Here is a 23,895-nt window from a genome sequence, read left to right on the forward strand (position 1 = left end):
AAAATACATAAATATCGATACTGATAAATTTTGAAGTGATACCATTGTTACTATAGAGTGATTCCAAATTCGTGGTACAGACTTGGAAAATACAGAACAAAGATATGAATAATATTCACATAGGAAATCCATGTTGCAATCCATTTATTTGGTCATTAATACAAGAAAATAATGAAATAAATAATATTGCCCACTTTCAGCTTGAAAGAGTGTATTTACAAGGATTCTTCAAAAGATGATCTTGCAAATTCAAAACTTGTACTTGCTGAAAATGGAAGGGGTATAAGCAGTTTTTGTTTAATACTCCAAATGGTATGTCAACTCACCTTTTCTGTGCAACAGCTCTTGTACTTCACTTGGGTCTATCAGCATTTTCATTTAGGGATGTTTTCTTCAAATCTTGTTAAAAAATGTTTGAGATGCTTTCTTCAAATCTTGGATTGCATACAGTTCATCATCAACTAGCATCCAATATGGTGGCATTTAAAGCACCTGTTTCACAAAGTTGACAATGTACCTGCTGAAACATTCTGTGATCGTAGCTCAGCTCTGGTGTTATTGCTTGTATGGCCATACATGTAATTGCATGTCTGTTTTTTTCACATAGGTAAAATCTCCCATCACTGATGACAGAACAATTGTGAATGTCGTCTTCCCCTACTAAGATGCAAACCTTCTGCACTCTACCGACAGCAGTGTTTTTTTATGCAAATGTATTTAGTGATGCAGTTTCAAACAAGATCTTTTTAAATGAGTGATAAAAGTCTCTGTAAGTGCTGTTATTCGTATGAAGTATTATGCAATCTCAATCTCGTTTCAAAATTTTACAGTAAATACATTTGGAGTTGTATTTATGACTAAATAAATGGATTGCGACCATGGTTTCCTATGTAAATATTGTTCGTACTTTTGTTCTCTACCTCCTCCAAGTTTATACCATGAATTTAAAATCATGCTGTGTAATGGTTTGAAGAATAATAAATTGTACAAATAGTCTACAACAGCTCGAAGGTCACTGGTGACCCCTTACTGTTAAAAACTCATTAAACACAACTATGTGTAATACATAACACGACAATATTATATAAAACTCTCTTTAGCTTCTGTAGATAATATTTCAGCATAATGTAGATCACGTAATTAAATAACCTTTTAAAAATTATTTTTAAGTTCTGCAAAAAGTGATGATAATTACACAATAATGAGAAAAGATAATATGCGTTAAAATATTTATTTGATCGTAGTGAATTTCTCAAAGTTGACGATATTCCAAAAATTCAACGAATTATAAACTGAACTTTTTCAGTCATGATTTGTAATGTTTAATCTTGAATTCTGCAAATTTTAGATTTTTCAAAGTTTAACATTTTTACATCCAAATTATTTTAATATTTATATTTAAAATCAATGTAGTTCAGCTTATTTAGCTTACTTTAATATACAGCAGTACATAGTGTTTTCCGTCTGGCATTATATGAACTTTGTAAATATGAACATTTATTAATTGTAGTATCCCCTATTTATTTATATTGCAGGTAATCACTTTGATGTATCTAATGCATTTTAAGATATTTAAGTATGAAGATTTGAATAACATTAAGTTTATACTTTGTGTTGTGCTCGTTAACTGTATATTGAGAATTTCTCTACAAATTGGTCAAAATATAAATAAAAAAATTTTTTAAAAATTTGTTCCCTTTCTTTTTCAGCATAGCCTAGCAAAAGGATTAACAAAATTAATTCTTGAAGTCTTGATATGATTTGACAATATTTGGTCATGCATTATATATGTTTAACCTTCCAGCACATGCGCGTCATATTTTTTACGACATCCGTTATTTTACCGTTTTTGGCACGAAAAACAACAGAAATGAGTGAATATTGAATAGTGAATAATAAATTTGTTAAGTAAAATATTAATCTTATTGCAAAATACAAATATCACATTCAAATATAAGTAAATTATTTTTAAGTTCTTATGTTAGTGAGATAAAAATGTAATGATCTCTTTCATTATAGAAGGTTTTAAATTTATTATTTAATAATTATATTTTAAAATTGAAACTAATTTTAATATTCATCAAAGGCAAGTATAGACAAAAAAGGAAAACATCTTGGTAGGGAAAAAGTAAGTTTAGCGTTACTTATATATGCAAGGAAGTTTACTTCTTACTGGTTACAAAAACGCACTTTAAACTAACTTTAATGTTTTTATTTATTTTTAAAAAATAGAAATAAAGGAAAATAAGGAATGGAAATCGCTGTTGTTCTATCCAAAGGTTTCCTTGTCTTCCTTTTCTTCATCAGATAATTCTTGAAGAATGCGAGCAAAATCAGCTGGTTGCACATATTTTTTTGCTATGAAAACTGATATAAAATTTACAGTGCCAAATGTATTCAAATTAAAATAATACACGGCAGTTAATAACACAAAATTACAAAATATTTGAGGAAAAATATTTTCCGAATTTTCACCCACGAACACATGAGTGTCCTAACTTTTATAAAAAAGCTACCACGTAGTGCACAAATGCCCAGCCCCCCCCCCAAAAAAAGTCAAATGACTTCCTGTTGGCACATTCCATGATGTGGGGAAGGGTAGAAAGGAGGAATAGAAATGACATTTAGATGTCTCAGCTTCGATATATGAAAAATGTGCATTAAAAACTGAATTTGTCGTAAATTTTGCGCATGTGTGTGCTGGAAAGTTAAAATGGCATTCTACACAAGAGAAAATAACCCACTTTTCATACTTTTCATTTTTAAATTTAAAAGTATCTTCTGTTGCAGTTTTATAATTCATAGCTGTGTAAGAACTATTAATGGTTGTTTGCTAATTTCTCAAAATTCCACTTGTTTAAATTTCTTTTTAGTAATTCAGGGCATTTGGTTTTGAATTTTACTTTTACCCTTGCCTACATGGATGACAAAACACGAATTGAATAATTGAAGAGATAGGTTTAGAGGCAACTTTCCCTTGATAAGTCTGTCTCTTGCCTGCTCAATAATTATTCACTTGTGCATTTTTATAATTTTTTTAAATTGTATAATTGTTCATGGATTTTGATATTTGACTTGATTTACATATGCTCTCAGAATTTAAATGATATTGTAGATTAGTTCACAGCGATAATTAATAATTTGTTTGCAGTTAAATTTCATTAACTTTTAATTAGTTGAAATGTCCCCAAATTCTCAGAACCTGTCAAACTGGCAACCATATTCATAACAGTTCTTAAGCAACATTGCTATGTTATATATTTTTGTTTCAAATTCCAGTGGTTTTTGTAAATAGGTTATGTTATTTTTTGTTTTCGACTATGTGCTTGTGGAGTTTGCTAGCAAAGCAGAAGCAACTGCATTAACATTTTTGCAGGATACAGTATTTTTGCCGTAAAATTGGTAGAGGGAATAATAAGATAATTTGGTAGATGACTTATACACACCATAGAGTTAGTTCAATTCTCTGATATTTGTTTTTAGCAAAAGCAAATTCTATGCACATAGGTAGAAGAGCAGCTTGAGAAATAGTTACTTATGTATTAGCATAAACCACCTTAGTAGAAGTTGTTAAATTTTCAGAATGTGCCAGACCATGTGGCAGCCATGTGTATAGCACCTCTTCAGGCACTCGCATGCATAATATCGGGTCAGTCCATAAGTTTGTGCGCATAAAGAGAATGCGTAGAATTCACTATGACACATTTACTAAATACAGTTTTGAACCTGTTGAAACATATTATTCAGTTTATCATCAACTTTCGTAAATATTGAATGCATTTTAGTACCCATAAAGATGAATATAGATAATCAGTACAAACGTGCTGTGCTACATTTTTTATTTTCGTGTGGTGAATCTACCAGGTTTGCAGCGATAAAAATTAATACAGTCAAAAGTCGTTAATTCGGACCTCAAAGCTACAAACTTTCTGCACAGGCGTCATACGCATGCGCGTAAGACCTTTACGGCTGCGAATATGCGCGTGCGCAAAACACGTTTATGAATGTGTGTTTAATGTATAACGGATGGTATAAGCTAAGCTAAAATTTTCAAATTCAGTTAATGTTGCAGATTGTGTTGTTCCTTAATCTTCGAATTGGATTCGGCTTATTAATTTTTGCAGACTGTTAGAGCAATTTTATAAAAGTAAGCTTGAACTTTTGATTATGTCAAATAGAATTTCTGATATATATTTACTAATATGTAAAGGATCTACAAAGTGAAAGTATGTTTCAAAGTCTATTAAACAAAAAGTGGAATTGTTGCAAAAAATGGATAAAGGCATATCCTTTGTTTATTTAAACTTTAACGTTTGTTTATCTAAACTTTGTTTATCTTTAACGCCCCTACGCGCAATGAATTGGAAGTTGATCTGTCAGCACTATCCTTATCTTCAGGGCAGATGTTTTTATTTTATTTGGCTTATAATTCCTTACTAAATGTAGTATTTCATCTCGATGTACTCCGTCTTTGATATGATTTAAATCAAATTCCTCGTCATTATAATTCGCTTCCGATATCGAAGAAAGTGACAGAGGTTATTGAAACCGAAAAAATTTTGATTGACAAATTAGTCGGGATTCTCGACACAGCAATTATAGGACTTGAACAGCGGAACTTTGTAACTGAACAAGAAATTATATCTGTTTATAGAATTAAAGAGAATGTATTATCACATAAAAAATGAAGTAACTTAAACAACTTGCATTGAAAAAAATGTTTAAAGTAAACAAATATTAAGCTTTTTTTTTTTTTTTTTTTTTTTTTTTTTTTTGTAAATTTTGATACCCTTTAGATCATAATTGTTCTTTATTTCATAAATTACGGTTTCATATTTTTAATTTTATAATTTCTGCATGCCATCTTACCAAATTTAAACTGATGATCTATAATCCGGAATCACCAAAGTCACGATGAGTCCGAATTAATGACTTTTGACTGTAGTGTACATTATTTGTGTAAGGACTGCCCAGAAATGTAAAAAATTTAAAGTTGGAAAAAGCAGCATTGATGATGAACCCCGTTCAGGACGTTTTGAACTCTTAGAACCAAATCAAACGATTAATTCAGAAGTTTATAGTGAATAACTTTGCCGTCTAAACTCAGGATTGATCAAAAAACGCCCACAATTGGTGAATATCAACAAAGTGTTTTATCATAACGTTAAACCGCATATGGCTCAAACAACTCTGCAAAAAATTAGTGAATTTAATTGGGAGCTTTTCCCACATCCTGCTTACTCCCCGAATATTACCCCAAGTGATTTTCACTTATTTCGTGCCTTACAAAAATTTTTTACTGGGAAAAAAATTAAATTATAAATAGGATATACACATTGAACTTTCAAGTTTTTTTGCATCAAAACCAGAGTCTTTCTACAGCAATGGCATAAAAAAGTTGCCTGTAAGATGGTGAGACATTGTAGATAATGGAGGAAAATATATAATTGATTAAAATGTTTGTGTTTTTTATATTTAAGAATTTACCAAAAAATATGCACAAATTTATGGACTTATGATCATGTATTTTATCAAGCGAGGTCGCCATTTTCATATGTGTTCTTTTTGTTGCATTTAAACTTTTTTATAAAAAAATAGTGGGAATGACAATTGTTTCGTTCTATTCTTAAAGCGATTGCAGTGAATTACTACCAGGAGAAAGGAAAATAAAATCTCTGAAATTAATTTTATCCATTGATTTTCATTATTATAATATGCTTAATATATGTATAATTTTGCAATAAATATTTTTCAATTAAAAGACATTATTCTTTTTAGAATATATTCTAATAGGCATAGGTTATCATTCTTTTCTTCTGTAAAAATTTGCCAAACTATACCTTGCACGTATATTTAAGTTCCAAAAAGTATAGAAATTTGTGGAAAATGTTTTAATTTTTTAATGTGTCGTGTAATTTTTTTCAATAACTGAAGTTTGTATATTGAGTTAAAAGGTTTTTTATTTTGATATATTGATGTTTGCTGACTTATGACAAGATAGTTTGGGAATCATTTAAAAAACATCCTGAAAGTTGCCAAAAACACTGTAACTTCTACTTTTTTAGTTGTTAAAAAAATTTGTGCGAAGATAGTTGTATTAATAATAAGTACCAATCTTTATAAATGGTTTTGCAGAGAAAACAAAAACCAAAGAAAAAAGGTAAGATTACCTCCAAAATTCAAAATGTTATTACAATACTTTTTACAGAAAGTATTTATCCTTAAATTTTAACACGAAATATAGTTCCGGGTGTTGAGAACATTGTGAATGCATGGACAAATTTACTCGAAGTTAATTTTAAGTGGTATTGATGTTTCTCCCGAAAATAGTTTCAGGGTAAATTAAAAGCGTAAAAATATGCATTCATTCAGATTCCTACAATCAATATTTGATAGCTGCTTCCAAGGTCACTGAAAAAGAATTGAGTCGGCCTCTCAAGTGGCCATTGTTATGTGCTATAAGAAGTGCTACTTCTGATTTTCCAAGGATACTTAATGATCCAAATAGTGATAGATTCCATGTGTATCTAGAACTATTATATAGTACCTTAGGCAGTATTCAGCATTATTTAACCATGAAGTAATTCATAGAACTAAAGTGTTTCTATTCAGAAGAGAATTGTTGGAATCAAGTAAATCAGATGTCATCACAATAGATACTTCAAGTTTGTGTGCTCAATCCTTAATAAAAGTACAAACATAGAAACTGTACATTGGCTTAACATCTAGGAAACTAACTATTAGGAAGAATTGACAAGCATAGAGTTATTTACAAACTCTGCTCACTAACATATTAATGGAAATAGCATATCTTTGGTTAAATACTTTTGGGAGTATCTATACTTAATAGTAGATAAGACAATCTCAAAATTTTCATTAGATCCCACCATAAAAGCAGCCTGGAAATCAGTAGCACTAGAAATTGCAAAAGTTTAGTGGCAGTAGAGACCTTCCTGTTGATTCTTTTCAGAATACAATAAAAGGGGACTAGATCAAGCCATTCATTCCACTTCAAGCTGATGAGGTAGATTTGTCGGTCATCTTCAAAAGCTCCCATTTTAGTTTAAAAGTGGTTTTCAGTCTGTCAATCTGAAACATTTTATTTAAATCTGTTATTTAAATATAGCAGTTATAAGATATTGGTGAATGTAACTTGCGCTTCAGCAATTTTGTATGTTAGATCTCATCAGGATATTTAAGGACTTCTTGAGTATTTTCTTTTGACATTTGGGCACAAAACTTGTCATAAACAATTATTTTATTTTGGCATTGGCTAAAAATTGACGTTTTAACCTATCTGCTTTTTAATATTTTTGCATCTGAAAACTACCAACATTTATTAACAGGCAGAAACCATCTGAATTGGATTCTAGCAGTATCGAAAAAAAAACCACTTTCTACTTATCTGCCCAACCAAAAAAGAATTCACCCGGCAATCCACTATATTGCCAAAATAGACAACCCATGACATGGGTAAAATTTAGGCATGCTCATGCTCCCAGCAGACGAGTGGTGTTTCCAATTCAACTTTGCCGTTTCCTTTAGTTAAATTTTTTATTTGTAACACTGTGGAGTTTGTGCACTGATAAAAAAGAAAGTGTTCAGTTCCTTCAGAAATAAGTCTTGCCCCATATGGAATGTAATCATTCACGTTTCATAAGATGTTCTTTGTAACCAATAAAATTTTATGGAGCCAAATTTGTGCATTTCTCCGAGTAAGTGAAAACAAATCGCTGTATACATGGAAAGAACAAAACCACTGTGTACACAGGGAGAACAATAAGTGTGCACAATGCAAAATTGTCCATGATGAGTTTTCTGCAACAGTTTGGTGTAAGCTAAAACAGATTGCTGTGTATATGTGGAGAACGATTTAAAAAAGTATTCTATTATAGATGTTTCTTTTATTTTTTATTTTGTTAATTGGTTGCTCTTCTATGTATATTCTTAGTGTGTCATCATTTTTTAAAATGGCTATTGTCTTTTGTGCCTAACATTGTTGAAAATTGAGTTACCTGGAGACATCTGTGCCTTTACTGGGATTTGAATTTGTATCCAAATCTCAATTATTGTATTATAGCAGAGATATTAATGCAGGATATTTCGCATTATAGCAAATCATTTGATAAAATTCATGTTTTCAGGCAGGAAATTTAAAATTGTAATATTGGAATATTTTAAAATTGTACTATTTCTAAATGAAAAAGAAAAATCCTGCCTTAAAAAGTCCAGTATTTCTTTTAGGCCATTATAGCCTTTTGCTATAATACAATAACTGAGTTTTAATATTTTCTCAAAAATTCCTTATTGGTTAATGTTTTGATAAGTGTCTTGAATTATATGGTTGGTTGCTGTTCCTTTTCTTTGTAAATAATTCAAAAGATTTGATAATTTATAATGTATTATCATTCATTATAGTCTTCAGCTTTTGCAGTTTGTAATTTATTCCCATAGCGTAACTAACATAGACAATCTTACCTCGTGCATCTATTCATGTTATAATTTTTTCTTCTTGCACTTCTTTTTGATTTGGTATGCTCTTTTTACAGCTGTGGTCATAACATTTAATGATTTTCTGATGTGGTTGAAAATGCATGATTAGGGATATTTGAATATTGGTTACTGCAAAAGAGATAACGTGTAGTAATGGTGCTAATGAATTTTCATTTTTAAAGAATTTCTCTTTGAAAATTTTATCACGATCATATATATAAGTGATTATAAAAAGAGATTTCTTTTTCCTTTGCATGAGGTTTTACTAGCATTTGATCTGTTGGTATTAGTTATATATTTTATTTTGCAGCTCACTGCTAGTTGCTGTAGATAATTACTAAACTCTGAGCTTCATTCTTGGTAAGAGAATGGACTGGTTGCTTATTTGTTTCCCATGTATCCTTGTGCAATGTTAAAATTCCTCCTGTATTTCTGTCAGAATTTCATTTGTCATATCTGTCTTCAAACTGGAAGTAGAACTCTGACTTCAAATGCTTTTGGTATTCTTGCTTTTTCTTGTAATCTGTTCTAATCTATCTCATCAAAATTTTGACCATCAGCGACTTTGTTTTCCCGTGCCTGAGGTATGAAATAGTTGTATATATTAATAAATGATAAACAGTGGTTTTTTTTGCAAAAACAGCTTGTGATTGCTGATTTCTGTTATGAAGGTTATTTTCAGTCAGGCTTCAGTATTCTCCACTAATGTTTTTATTATGTGGAGGGCTAAATTGAGGTCTTTAGAGGCCCTTGAGCACTTTAAGGATTTTGGTGCCCTCACATATTTCTTCTCTTTCTGGCTTAGTTAACTGCACCATATATTGCATAGTAAACCTGGCAATGGAAAATTTGTGGTGCCCTCATTCCTGAACCCTTTGGAAGCCAATCAGGACTTATAATTCTGTTGTATATTATTATTTTAAGTCTGTTTGCTTTCCATATTAGATGCATGTTTTATTTCTTGTCCAAAACTGAACTTTATGAAAACATTGGTGTCAAATGAATGGATTCTCTACAAGTTGCAGAAATATGCACTCTGCAATAATGCAAACTTATTTGAACTTTGACGATTTCATTGCTATCATAAAGAGTGAATTTCTCTGAAAAACTCTATCACTTTTTGAATCAAATATAACTCTGAAGGCTGGGAACAAAAGAGAGAAAAGCTTCTGTTTTGGAGGAAGAAAAAGCTTTTCAAAGTTAATGAAGCCAATCAAAATATATTAGTTTTCAAATACGATATTTCAGTAATCCTTTGTTTTGAAATGCATTGAACAAAACTGAATAATGAATGAATGTAAAAAAACAGGATGATGAGTATAACCAGAATGCAGAAAATTTGATAATTAAAAGGCAAGCTTTTGTTGAAACTGAATGACATTGGGATATATCTCAGAAGGCAGTTTTCTTCGTCTTTATTTTTAACAAAAAATCTTAACCATATATGAAGATTAACATAATACTTTCATCAGCTGCAATGGAAATAATGTGAACAAGATGAAATTTCAAAACGTTAGCCCATTACTATTGGATTCTAAAGAGGGATCAGTATATTAAATACAGAGAACTAAAACTGTAAATGAAGAATATGGAAACTTCATCAGATAGGAGTAGAAATAATATGAAAGAAAAAAAAATTCAAAATGATAGTCCACTATTATTGGATTCTGAAGGAGGATGTACCAGATGCAAATTATGAAGAAAATTGACTGTAATTACATTCTAAGGTAATTTTCACTAATTGTAATCACTTTTTTATGTAAAATTTAGTTTTAGAAATTAAAAAAGCCAATTATTCAGATATTTAACAATTTTGTATCCAGGTTTTAAACTTGTATAAAAAAGTTATAGTAGTTTTTTATACAAGTGGTTTCTAAAATGAAATTTTATTTCTGGTTTCTTCCCCCTCTCCCCAAAAAATTCAGTTATATGAAGTCTGATAATCTAACGTATTTGGAAATTCTGGATTATCTGACTTTATAATGCTTTAGAAATGATCCTTAATATTACTTAAAGTAAAATGAAAAATTTGAAACACAGCTATAGGTGCATTAATACTATGAATGTATTTATTGATTGAAAATACTGAAATAAGCTGCATAATTTAACATTTTTACAGAATGTTTTAGAATTTATTGCATTGTTATTGAAGCTCTCATAAATTCAGTATTTATATTTTCTGGATGCTATAGTAGCTAATTTCATCATTTAAAACTCTGAGCAGTGGATTGTTTAAAGGAACATTGAATGATATTCCACATTTCAGAATAGGTGATGAGTATTTTCACCTTTTTCAAATGAATTTTGCTTCCTTACTTTTGGTGATAGCTTTTGTCAAACTTTGTCGAGTTACTCTTCATATGTTATACTTCGACCGCCTCATATGCGACCATGAGCGCAAACAAACATGCTATTCGGACTGAATTATTCTCAAAATAGGGTGGAAGGATGAGGGACTTTCATTCCCACCAGCATCTCTCTTTGGGGTGAAGAAAACACTTTCACGTCGCAGCAAGTAACAACATCCCTTTTGGACGAGTTTATGTGTTTTTGCAGAATGCCAGCCAGGGTTGCATTTGAGACGGTTGAACTATACCAAGCAATAATGGCAGATTGCAGACTAAGCTTGAAAATTTATTATTGCAGCCATTATTTAATGAATTTGTTCCATCTGCCTGCATGTCCATTTAAAGTTCTGAATAACTTCTTCGTCCATAAGCTGAATCAAGGATATTATATTTGTAATTGTATATTGTCAAAGAATCATTTGGTGAATTCAGAGGTTAGAGAAATGAGTTGTTTAAAAAGGAAATGCTGTTTTTATTGAAAAGCCAAAAGTGAGTTTAGTCACAGTTCTTGAATGTTTTAGAATATGATGCTAATGTATAGTTTGCAATATCATTTTATCTAATAATAAATTCATTTGTAATATATATGTGATATAACTTATTATAAATTATATACTTAATAATTATATAAATTAATTACTTATTTTGATTCATTTTTAGATGTAATGTGGCATTGCAGAAATATTTTTATCTCTATCACAGGTCTTGTGCTGGCACGTCATAAAATTCTGTTTTAAAGGTTTAGTAATCAATGTGGTACACATACTTTATTACCTCTTTTAAATCATATTTCTTATAATAAGTCATCATATAGACAATTTCTATGGCACAGCATTATCTATCAACACAACATCACATGACCAGCAGCGAAAGTATTAAAATTAGGTCTTGGGGGGGGGGGGGTCCAAGCCCGGGAGAGGAAAAAAAAAAAAAAAAAGACAATAGTACCTTCAACAAATCGGATACATGTCCCGGATATTGGATTTGATTGTAACTACCAAAGTCAATCTACTTGAGGATATTGGCAAGAAACATTAATGTTGTTAATGCTCATTTAAATTGCAGTTCTACTATTCATCTATATGTGTCACAAAGAAATATAGTTAACTGATGAATATTAAGCAGCTGGAGTTTACAAAACAATTTGTAATTGATCAATCACGTTCAAAAGCTTTTTGTAGTTGAATAACTTTGATATTCTAGGAAACTGTATTTTAAGAGATTTCGTACTTGCCTTTAAAAAAAAAAAAAAAAAAAAAAAACATTTTCTATTATTATTTTGATTGTTACATGCCTTTCTGTTTATATTTGTTGAAGGTACTATTGTCTTTTTTTTTTTTTTTTTTCCTCCCGGGCTTGGACCCCCCCCCCCAAGACCTAATTTTAATACTTTCGCTGCTGGTCATGTGATGTTGTGTTGATAGATAATGCTGTGCCATAGAAAGTGTCTATATGATGACTTATTATAAGAAATATGATTTAAAAGAGGTAATAAAGTATGTGTACCACATTGATTACTAAACCTTTAAAACAGAATTCTATGACGTGCCAGCACAAGACCTGTGATAGAGATAAAAATATTTCTGCAATGCCACATTACATCTAAAAATGAATCAAAATAAGTAATTAATTTATATAATTATTAAGTATATAATTTATAATAAGTTATATCACATATATATTACAAATGAATTTATTATTAGATAAAATGATATTGCAAACTATATATTTCAGAATCTTATTTGTGTATGATCTTTGCGTGAAATTAAACTTTTTTCCATTCCAAACCACGTACAACTAGTTTATAACCTTCACTCCATGCTTAAGCCAGCATACATATTCAAAATATAAAGCCAATTGAACTTGAAAATAAATGAGTGGTTGCTTTTTCCACTCCAGTACGTGACTAGCACCTGAGACATCACCCTAACACTACATGCCAGAGCTTGATTGGCTGTTCAGCAGTAACTCCAATCACTCTTGACCAGCAGCGAATGTGTTATACATGTGAAATATTTATTCATAGGTTATTAAAAGATTCCAATATAATATCAAATGTAAATTATGTGGTTGTAGCCGAAGTTTTCCAAAAAAAAAAAAGTTCGTAATAAAGTTAGGAAAAAAAACAAACAGGAAAGCAGTAGGTTTAGTGCAGGTAGTAATCACCACCCAGATCTGTCATTTTCTGTCAATGTTTTAGGAGTTTTTCTTAGTCCTTCAGCCCAGCAACTTGGTGGCCGCGAGTCCAAAACAAATTAACTCCATTTCGGACATCCTCTGCAAATGGAAGATAGCACCAGCAAGATATAGTTGGAGGTATGAAAAAAGAAGTCTAAAAAAGTGATGTTGTGGCTATATGGTGGGTGTGGCAAAACATCCCATTTGAGTCCGTATAGAGTCCAGCAGGTGAATGCACACGCATCTGGTCTTGCATTAAATCTTGATGGAATATCACCTTTTTGTGCCAGAACTCATTTCAGTGTTTTTCCTTGAATATCATCAGCACGGGCTAGCATCTTGCTGTAGACCTTACTGTCGACGTTTTACCTTTTTCTATTACCCTCACTGTAGATAATACTACAGCAATCCCACCAGGTACAAAACGTGATCTTTTCGTTAGTCAAATTGCGTTTTGCGATGCTGCTGATGGGCACACTTGGTGCGGAGCAACACCTTTTTCAGGTTTTGTTGAAGTAAATCCACTTCTTGCTTTGATACTCGAGCAGATTAGTGCAGGCCTGAACACATCTCCTGATTTGTTTGATTCAGGTTATGTGGCACCCAGCGATTGAATTTGCACTATTTGTTGTATAACCTTGATGTGCGACTAATGGACGTGGCAGTAACGTCATAACTCTTGAATGGTTGCATTCTGATCTCTTTCCACAAGTTCTCACTGGTGGGCCTCATCAACATCAGTAGGCTGGCCAGAGCACTTTGCTTCTTGAATGTTGGCCCTTTTGTGTACGCATGAGTTGGTGACACTTTGTAGCTGACTTTTTGTAACTGAAGTGGAAGTAAAGGATGGTTCTAATCTGGTATATTTGTGATAAAGGGAAACTTTTGTTAAAACCAGATACAGATTTTAAATGATATTTTTATTTGCATAAATAATGAAAATCACACTATACAAATTTACATTAATATATTTTATTTTTCTGGAGGGTTATGTTGGCTTGTGCACTGGTCATCAAAATTAAAGGATAATGACAGAATGAAACATAACTGGTATGTAGTGAAAAAGTGTTAATAAAAATTTGTACAAAAGCATTAGTTAACATAAATTAGAATGATGGGCAATTGATAATATCTGCAGAATGTTGAAATTAAAACCAAATTTATGGAGAAATTGGAAAATAATGGAAACATATAGGTCATCTTGGGCAGATATGCCCTTCACATCTTGATTTGGAATTGCCTGCCCACTCTTCAAAAGTGCACTTTTCAGCTTCTAGAGCGTTCGGGGAGGAATTCGGTGTGCTGAAATTCGCCGCTGTGAGGCATCCGACGCATGCTCAGTCAGGTTCATGTTGGGTGAGTAAAGTCTCCAATCTATTTGAGTGATATCTTCCATTGCAAGTATTCGGACACTTGAGACCAAGCTTTGTCTCTGGGCCAGCAGCATCCCTAAACAGTCTTAACTTGGGGTTCTAAATAACTCATAGAGTGGTTGCAGAGCCTCCTTGAAGGATATGCAGCTAGGTGTCCAAGACATTGTGAAAACGGGACATTCTATGGACATGGGAAGGTAAGTTGCATGCTTCTTCCTCTCCAAACCAAAACACATATAGAATCGCTGTTCAGCTGTATTTGGATTTGTCGGTAAACAGGACTCAGGCCCAGTCATCTTGGCTCCATTGATCATGATGATATCATCATTTTGTACACTCTGAAAGCTGGATTGAGTGGGACACAAACCATTCGTTTTCTCACATGCAGTCCAAGCTGAATAGCCTTTGTGCAGCAGTTGAAACAGCCAAGAGTTTCTGTGGCAGCCTGATGGTTTAAAACCAATTTTCTTATAGTCACTTTGCAATGTTATTGACCATGAAACAAAATTGTCGTCTGATGCAGTTGTTGCTCTTGATCGCCCTTCACCGGGCTGTCCATCAGCTGATCCAGCACTCAAAAAACAGCTCTGAACTTTCGATATGATACTTTGAGTGAATATTCAAATCTTGGGCAACCTGCATTTGTGTTTGATCTTCCTCGATTCTATCAGTTATTCACCACTTTTGACCTTCACTTAAAATGATGCCTTTGAGCCATAACAATAGAAGACTAATCACACTTGGAAATCATATTCACTTGACCAGAATTCCAACATGCGTCTGTTGCACATCATTGTCAGTTACTGAATTTGGACATTTCCAGCACTAAGGTATGTGCGGAAGTGCAGTTTTGTGTTCACTTCTATTGAGATAAAGAATGACATTAGTTGCAATGCTTAACTTGGTGAGCATATTTTGTCTTTTCCTTTAATTTTGATGACAAGTGTACCTATGGAAACATAGTTCACTAGAACATTACAAGCATTGATGTACAGTCTGATTACTCGTTATAGTATAAAATGACTGCCTCAGACAGGCTTGACTTTTTCTAAATTAGTTGGTGCTTAAATAAATTTCTGTAAAACTTTTGTTAATAGATTAATCTCATCTTAAAGGTTCCAAAAATATGAGGAACTAACTACCTGTGAATTTCTAGACTTAACCTAATGACAGTAGTTTATTGTAATATTATTAAATATATTTTGTCATGAAACCACTAGTTCATATTGTTGATCCAAAGCTTTTGTTCAACCCAGATGAAAAATGCTGGTATGAACTGTGTATAGCAGTATTTCTTGTTCAGAATAAGCAAAAAGTGTTTCAATTATAGATCCGAGATCTGTATTTTTGTTTCAAAGCTGGGAAAAACTTACATTGTTTCCTGTGTATGAAAAATAAATCTGAAATTATTAGTTATTCATTTAAAAAAAATCAGAATGTCGGACAGTATCAGGAGGGGGGGGGGAACAAATCTGTCTTTAATAAAATGGCAGACAAAATCAAAACTTTTTGAGATACTAGGGGGTGAGTTTATAAAAAATACGGTTACACATCAGTTTCTAAGAAGCTTGTTTAAGATATTCTAATTTTTTCTTGCTGGAAATATTTTATTAAAAATCCTTCTTATAAATTTGTAGTTCTCTTCATTTGCATGTCATTTTCTTTAGAAGTGGAAGTGTTTTTATCACATCTTAGAAATCGTAGCACTGTGTGTTTGCAATTTATATAGCTGGGCACTTCTAAACCAGTTCAGCTGTATTTTGAAGTTCTGTAGAAATGCTCATTATGAGTAAAATATTGTTTTAATCTCTTTGCAAAAAAGAGATTTTTCAGAATTTCTTTTGAACACATTATTATTGATGTATTTTTAAGTATTTTTTTTTTAACTTCCTCTAATTTTCTTATGCTTACAGTAATGAGTTAAATTTTAATTCACAAAAATATTCAGTCAATCCTATTTAATTTGATAACAATTTTATGTTTGGGGACATTGAAAGCTGAATAACAGCAAGAATCCTATTCACTAATAATGTTTATAGTTATGGATGTTGGGTATACAAGCCAATATGTCCTATAATAGTTGCACTTTTTGTATGCAGATTATTGTCACTCATTACATTAAAATTCATCTGATAAGATTAGAAATAGTTTGTTGTATATGAATGTAAAGTTTAAAAATTAGATAGAAAAATATGCATGTGCAATTTTTGAATGGTGTATAGCGAAGATTTTTACAAACAATTTGTAAAGGATGCTTTTCTGAAGCAATTTAAACTATGAAATAACTGTCACGCTATCACCTTTTAAAATTGAATTTATGAAATAACTGTTAGTTGTAAATAAATTTGTGAAAAGTACAGTAAAATATATAATTTATTGCATTTTGTTTTTCTCTTATAAAATATATAAAGAATTACTAATGCTAACTTAAGAAGACATTGCTGGCAGTTAGATTCAAATTGCAGCCTTCTCTGTCAAAATGTTAGTTTGTCAACCTGGTTATTGGTATTTGTAACAATGAAGAGGCTTGAATAACAAGAAAATTACTGAAACTTTTTTGTGTGTGCTCAATAGGTAGTTTTCTGGGAAAATTGTTCTATATGCTTGTTTGTATGTTTACTTGGAAATTTTTAATGACGAAGGTGGGAAGGACAGAGTAGCAGTTACAGGTAACTAGGCTGTTGCTCAAAGAACTTGAAACTAACTTTGCATGAGTCTTCAGAACATAATGTTTGATATCCAGCATGAATACATTGTTGTAAGAAAATTACTTTGCAATAGTTTAAAAACAGAAAAAATATATTTAAGTTGTAGGTTGGAAGGTTTTAACAGATGAAATACTAAGCATTCTTAAATATGCTGAAGAAAAAAATCTTGCAAATGGAGTCTAGTCCATGATACTTCTGTAAACTGATTTGAGTGTAATAAAAGAAAGCATGCTATGTATTTAAAATATGTGTAAAAATAATGATGAAGAAGTTATACTTAATTTTTTATTATTGTACTAGAGTGAAGAACGTAAGGATTTGCGAGATGACGACCTGACGGTTCTGCAAAAGATGAAAACTGCCTATGTGAATTGTCCACTGGCTCTACTGAAGAAGTGTCTGGATGATAAACAGAAGTTAAAAGTTAGTATTTCTTATTTTTTTAAAATCTCCGAAAGGTATGTGTTTTAATAATAAAATCTTGTCTGTTGTTTGAAAACTGATATCCAATATTCTTTTGTCTGCATATCAATCTGCAACCTTAATGTACTGTAATAAGAGTTGATTTTTGTTGCAAACCATGTGTTATAAATTTGGAAACATTTAAAAAGCTGCAACTAGGTATTTGTTTTAATTTTTTTTTTTTTTAAATGAAAAATGTACATTGTACTAAAACTTTCCAGATAGACCTAAGTATTTTCTTCAGATTGCTTTTTTTTTTTAAACCTGTCATGATATTAGTAAAATTAAATTTCAAAGCACATGGTTTGTTTAGTAAAATAGAAAGAATTTTATTGAAAATAATAGCAACTATAATTTTAAGAGACTATAATTACTTCTGTTTTAAGAGACCTAAAAATTTGTTTTCTGCAAGTATTTGGAAATTATACAAGACAGGCAGGTTGCAGTATGTGCTGCAAACAAATGTTCTAAGATTAAGTTGGTATAATGCATTTACTATCGTATTTATTTGCAGCACAATTTTAAAAATCAGTATTGATCAACACACAACTTTTTGTTATATATATATTTCTTGGATGACATGCTGTTTTTTAATTCAAGCATGTTATATTGGCAGGGGAATGAATTAAAACAACTAATTTTAGTGTCTGTCTAAAAAATAGCTAAAAGTGTTAGATCACCACATATTACCAGACTAACAAAACTACAGTACTCGCTGCTTATTAAAGTAACCTCTTCCAAACATACTTGAGTTTAATAGATGGACATTAGTGAACTGTAAATTGTTACCACCTTTAAAACATAAGATAACTATTCGTAAATTTAATACCTAAAGTAATAAATAGAAAATTATGCTAAAATAAACTATTTGTATAATTTGTTAATTACTAAAAATGTTTTTGTGTACTTGATAAAATTAACTTTTACGAGAAACTTTTATTCATGTTGCGCATCAAGTTTTTCAATTATGTATGCAGTTTCCTAAATCTTGGTCTCTCTCTCTCTCTCTCTCTTTTTTTTTTTAATGAGCACCTTTTAGTTTTGAGTTTTTCTTAGAAACCTTTCTAAATTTGATTAATGTTGGCATGTCCTCACTTTCACTCTTAGTTTCTACTGTTCTTTCAACACCATTCGTATTACAGTCAGTTTTTACATGAGTTGTCTAAAAGTTGTGTGTTGACATATATTCTAAAAATGGATAACTTCTGTCACTGATATCTGAAACATCAGCATTTTCTACATAAGTTTGCTTTTTGCAAGATTCAGTTCTATCATTTTCTAAACATCTTTACTGTAGACATTTGAAAGCTTTGTAGTTTTAAGTAATGTGAATCCATATGCAGAAGACTACAATATGCAGGAAAAAACTTGAAGAAGGAACTCTATGAGAGCAAGTTGCTGTAACTGCTGCTGCTTTCCATATGTACACTGCACACACGCACACACAAAAAGATAGTTCTATATCTTGCGTTCTACTGGGCTGATTGAAGAAATTTAGCTTGCGTTTTTCATGTCTCGAAAGTGTGACTTAGGATATGTATTAATTTATGTATAGCATTGTTCTAATATAGTGTAAAGGCCCTTATTTTCACGAGCCCATCATAATCGCAAAAATTTAAGCCTCGTGAAATACTTTTTTTTCCCCGCCTCTAGTAATAATAAAAAATCAGAAATTTTTCACTTACCCAAAATTTAATGATTTATTGCACAGTTACAAGCTTTTTCTTGACAACTTTCTTTTTTATAACTATTTTTTGAATAATATACAACTTGAATATAAAACAATAAAATTAATAGAAGGCAGCTCATTCACTTGGACTACTATTTATACTAGCTTCTTTGAAGCCATTCAAAATTATCTCACATTTGGCTTCAATACCATTAAATATGTGCACAAGCCAAGAAGTGTGAATCGGTTTTATTCTTTTTCCCCTAGAAATTGTAGTTTTCCCCATGTGTAACGTGTATACGAGCCAGTTTTCCTTGGAAAGTCCTCCACGAAGGCATCCCTCCCCTTAGGCAGATAGCCCTCGTGTGCTTTGCCATAATTAAATACACCACATCCTCTAGAAATTGAAGCTCATTAGAATACCACTCAATAAACTCATTCTTGAGCAAACGCTTGAACTCTACATTTAGACGGGAATGGGGGGGGGGACTAACTTTTCGGACAAAATGAAGTTTCCTAAAATAATTTATGCAAAAGATGTACTTTTGGAATTTTTCAACTTTCTCAACTTTTGAACTTCAACTTTCTCAACTTTGGTACTTTTGAAGTTTTTCAACTTTCGGTTATGTTCATATAAAGTTTGCGAAATTTTCAGCTCGTGAAATCACTCATATATTGATTTTTGTGAAAATTGCAGCCTCCGAAAATAAGGACTTTTACAGTAGGTATTTTGACACAAAATCAGACATTTTCTGAAATGGCATGCCAATTTTTCCCCATATTTTGATTTAGCGATTCAAATTATTCCAAACTGACAAGTTTTGTAAAACTTGCGCATGTAGTTTTTAAAAAATTACTTCTCAAAATTTTAGCTCATTAGTGTTAATTGAATTTGATATATATTTATTAATATCTTTTTATTAAACTTGATTCCTCGTTTCATATTTCGAAATTTAGATTCATTCCAAATGCAGTTTGCCTATTTTTCATGTATTTTTATAAATTTTCGAAGAAAAAATTTATTTGTAACCTATGAAATTTTTGCCATCTTCTTAAATTAGATGTATTTCTAAGCATACTTGCAAAAAATTGGTTTTTTTATTCAAAATTCCCAAGACATGCGTGAATTTATATTTTGGCACATTTTGAATTTTAGCATATTTATAAGCGTATTATATATTATAGCGTTTAGCATATTTATAAAATGTGGTTTATGCACTTGGTTAAAATTATTTGAAAGTAGGAAATCAGACTTTTTCTGAAATGACATGCAAATTTTTTCCTCATATTTTGATTTTGCGATTCAAATTATGCCAAACTGATAAGTTTTGTAAAAATGGCATGGATAGTTTTTAAAATTTTAGCTCATCAGTGTTAATTGAATTTGATATATATTTATTAATATCTTTTTATTAAACTTGATTCCTCCTTTCATATTTCAAAATTTAGATTCATTCCAAATGCAGTTCACCTATTTTTTATGTATTTTTATAAATTTTCGGAAAGAATTGATTTATAACCTATAAAATTTTTTGCCATCTTCTTAAATTAGATGTTAGATAACACATAATGGGTGTATTTTCCAAGCATACTTGCAAAAAATTAGTTTTTTATTCAAAATTTCCTAAGATATACGTGAATTTATATTTTGGCACGTTTTGAAATTTAGATAAGGAATAATAACGAAAATGTGGTTTATGCACTTAGTTAAAATTATTTGAGAATATGTATGATGGCATTTTTCCCTGCTCATGGACAATGAAAAAAAGGAAAGGAAAATAGGTTGTTTATAAAGAAAGAAGTTTGCCAAGTGGATTATTCTTGGCACAACTGAAAAAAATGCGCCAATATAAATTTTTTAATTTCTCCATAAATTTCTTGCCAAAAGCTACAAAATTTAATATCTAGGCGCAGTTTGAGTTGTAGAATCGAAATATTGAAAAAAATTGGTATGTCATTTTCAGAAAGAGGTCCTGTTTTGTGTCAGAATACCTATGTTAGAACAATGCTATATATAAATCTAATATATATCCTAAGTTATGCTTTCGAGACTTGAAAAATGCAGTTTTAATTTTGTCAATGGGCCCAGTAAAACAGATGTAGAACTGCCCCCCTTTTTTTGTGCAGTGTACAAGGGTGCATAGATGACATTACAACACTTCAAAAGGAAATGAAGTTTCAGTTGTTTTGAAGGGTGCAGATGGCGTCCTCCATCAAACAGAGATATTGCCTACTTTGTATGGCAGAAAATTTTTAATAAAGCTGAAATATTTCATATTGAAATGTTTTTTTTTAATACATTGGCTTTTCAGATGTACTTAGAATTTGTAAATTTTCCTGTGGCAGTCTGCTTTTCTGGCAGGCTTGCCTGGTTGTTTATATATTTTGTTACATACCAATATTTGATAAACTTATTCAGGGTCCGTACGGTCCTTAAGAGTCCTAAGTTTTTTGGAATCGATTTTTAATCCTTAAAAGTCCTTTTTCCATTGCCATTTTGAGTGTGAATTAGCGTTCTGGAAGAATATTTTTCGCAATTCGCTGACAAATATCCTTATCTTTTGAATGGGTAAATTTGAATGGGTTATAAATTGTTCCTATTTCTAATATAAATGGTGGGATAGAGTTTCTGAGTAAGAAGTGCAGCACAAGCATTTTGAAATTATTTCATTTTTTCTAGTGAAGAGCTTTTAAACAACTTTTTGCTTATGGAGATATGAATTCTTTTATTAAATTGCTCTAAATTTGGTGACTTAGCAACATTTTAGTGATTTTAAGATAAGTTTCTATAGGAAATTTTTAATTCTGAGATCTGGAAATTTTTCGACGATTTTTTTAGAACATTGCAACATAATGGTAATTTATTGTAATTACATTGAGAAATAGCATTAGAATTAAAGCATTTTTATTTTTTGCTGTTGTATTATAAAGTTATATTTTGGCCACTTGTTTGGCCCTGCGTTGGCAACACTCTTTTGAGATTTGTCATTCATAGAATTCGGTCGCTAAACGCGTAGCCGTCCTGTAACTGTTGTAATTCTTATTTTAAAGCTTATCTGTACTCCTGAATTATTATTAAATGTTTACGTGTGAATGTTCTATTATTAAATGTATTGAGTTTGATTTAAATAGACTAAGAGTCGAATTTATTAAGGATATTTAAAACCGAAACTGCGTCATCCAGTTTGGCGCCATTCTAATACGAGGAACGTAAACACCACTTATTCAATATTTTGAATCTGAAAAATAAGCAAGGTCACTAGACACAAACATAAAATATCAAAAATGCGTCTTATCATATGGACAGGCATTATAGAAAAGAATTTTTTTATTAATGAAGAAATTGAAAACTGACAATTTAAATTATTCCTCTGATATGTCTTAATGCATCATATACAGGGATGGCACTAGGCATTTTTCCACCTAATACAATCTCTGTGAATCCTAAATTCTGCTTCCAATGCCTGTTCTAAATTCTAAAATTTTTACTTTTCTAGATTTTTGTTGCTCGATGTGTTATTAAATTCTAAAAATTCTGTCACAATAGCTCTGTAACCGGACCTTACCATATATATTTCATATTTCTTCTGAATGTTTATATTACTAAAGAAATAAAATTAGCAGCTTTCTCTATACATTCTAAATGCATTTAGTGTTTTTAGAATAACAGAAATCTTTAAATCCAAAATTCTAAAATGGAAAGGAAACTTGGAAGAAACTGAATACATTAAGAGAAAGGGAAATTATTCTTCAAAGATATGTACAGATATTATGTAAATTACCCATCTGTTTACAATTTCAGCCTTTATTATAATTTTCCATTTCTATTTTCTCACCAGAATGCAAATCACTTAGTTTTTAAACTGAGTTTTTTGGAGTGTAAGACGAGTGTATTTCTGATCTCCACTTGCTCCCTGCATTAGTTCCTGCCACCTCTGATAATTTGTAATTATTTGTCTTTACATTACCGTTGCCGACATTTGAATTTGTTACGACGATAAAGTTACTGAGCTTAAAATGAAATGAAATTGTTATAGTCTTTGATCACTAGTCCATATTTTTAGTTTGAATTTGATTCTTCTTGATTAATTACATCATTACAAGCTGTAATTCATTTATTTAGCATTATAACATGCCTTTATGTTCCGAGTTCTTTTTAAATAAGAAGCTTGTTTAAATCTTTGTAGCTACTTTCAGACATAGTGATAATTTGCTTCACATCTGTCCAGAGGGTTTTGTACTATTTAACTTTTACTGGGCCAAGTAAACCCTCATATGTGCATTTTGGAGAGGTTGACAGGTTAGGAGCAAAAACACATAGAAACTAGTGAGAACATTGTCTTGTGTATTGAAACAAAGTTCTAACTGTTAGAAAAGATGCTTAAAGAGAAGGAAATTGATATAAATTAGCCAAAATGTCTGGGAATGTTCAAATTAAAAAGACGCATAAATGTTTTGTTGAGTGTAGTTGCTACAAAACACAAATATTTTGTAGCTTTTAATGTATAATTATCTTAATATCGTTTTGATTCAATGCCATAAATTACATGTATTTTAAACAGTGAAATTTTATTGGTACTTATTAACGCAATCAGGCCAAAATTCGCATAAATCGCCAAATTTGGCGACCCTACTTACGACAACCCTATGTGTTATATGTAGTT

General features: G+C 31.0%; 1 protein-coding gene across 1 annotated transcript in view; it reads left to right on the forward strand.

Annotated features, from left to right (window-relative positions):
• Lsm11 (U6 snRNA-associated Sm-like protein LSm11) overlaps positions 1-23,895 on the forward strand; it is a 40,082-nt gene that overhangs the window by 11,428 nt on the left and 4,759 nt on the right. The window contains exon 2 of the mRNA XM_085825461.1: positions 17,401-17,523. Within this exon, the coding sequence (XP_085681587.1) occupies positions 17,401-17,523 (123 nt within the window). The remainder of the gene's footprint in view (positions 1-17,400; positions 17,524-23,895) is intronic.

This window comes from Stegodyphus dumicola, chromosome 10, assembly GCF_044657685.1.
Source record: "Stegodyphus dumicola isolate Sdum_Otavi_A_Nest chromosome 10, ASM4465768v1".
Classification (NCBI taxonomy): Eukaryota; Metazoa; Arthropoda; class Arachnida; order Araneae; family Eresidae; genus Stegodyphus; species Stegodyphus dumicola.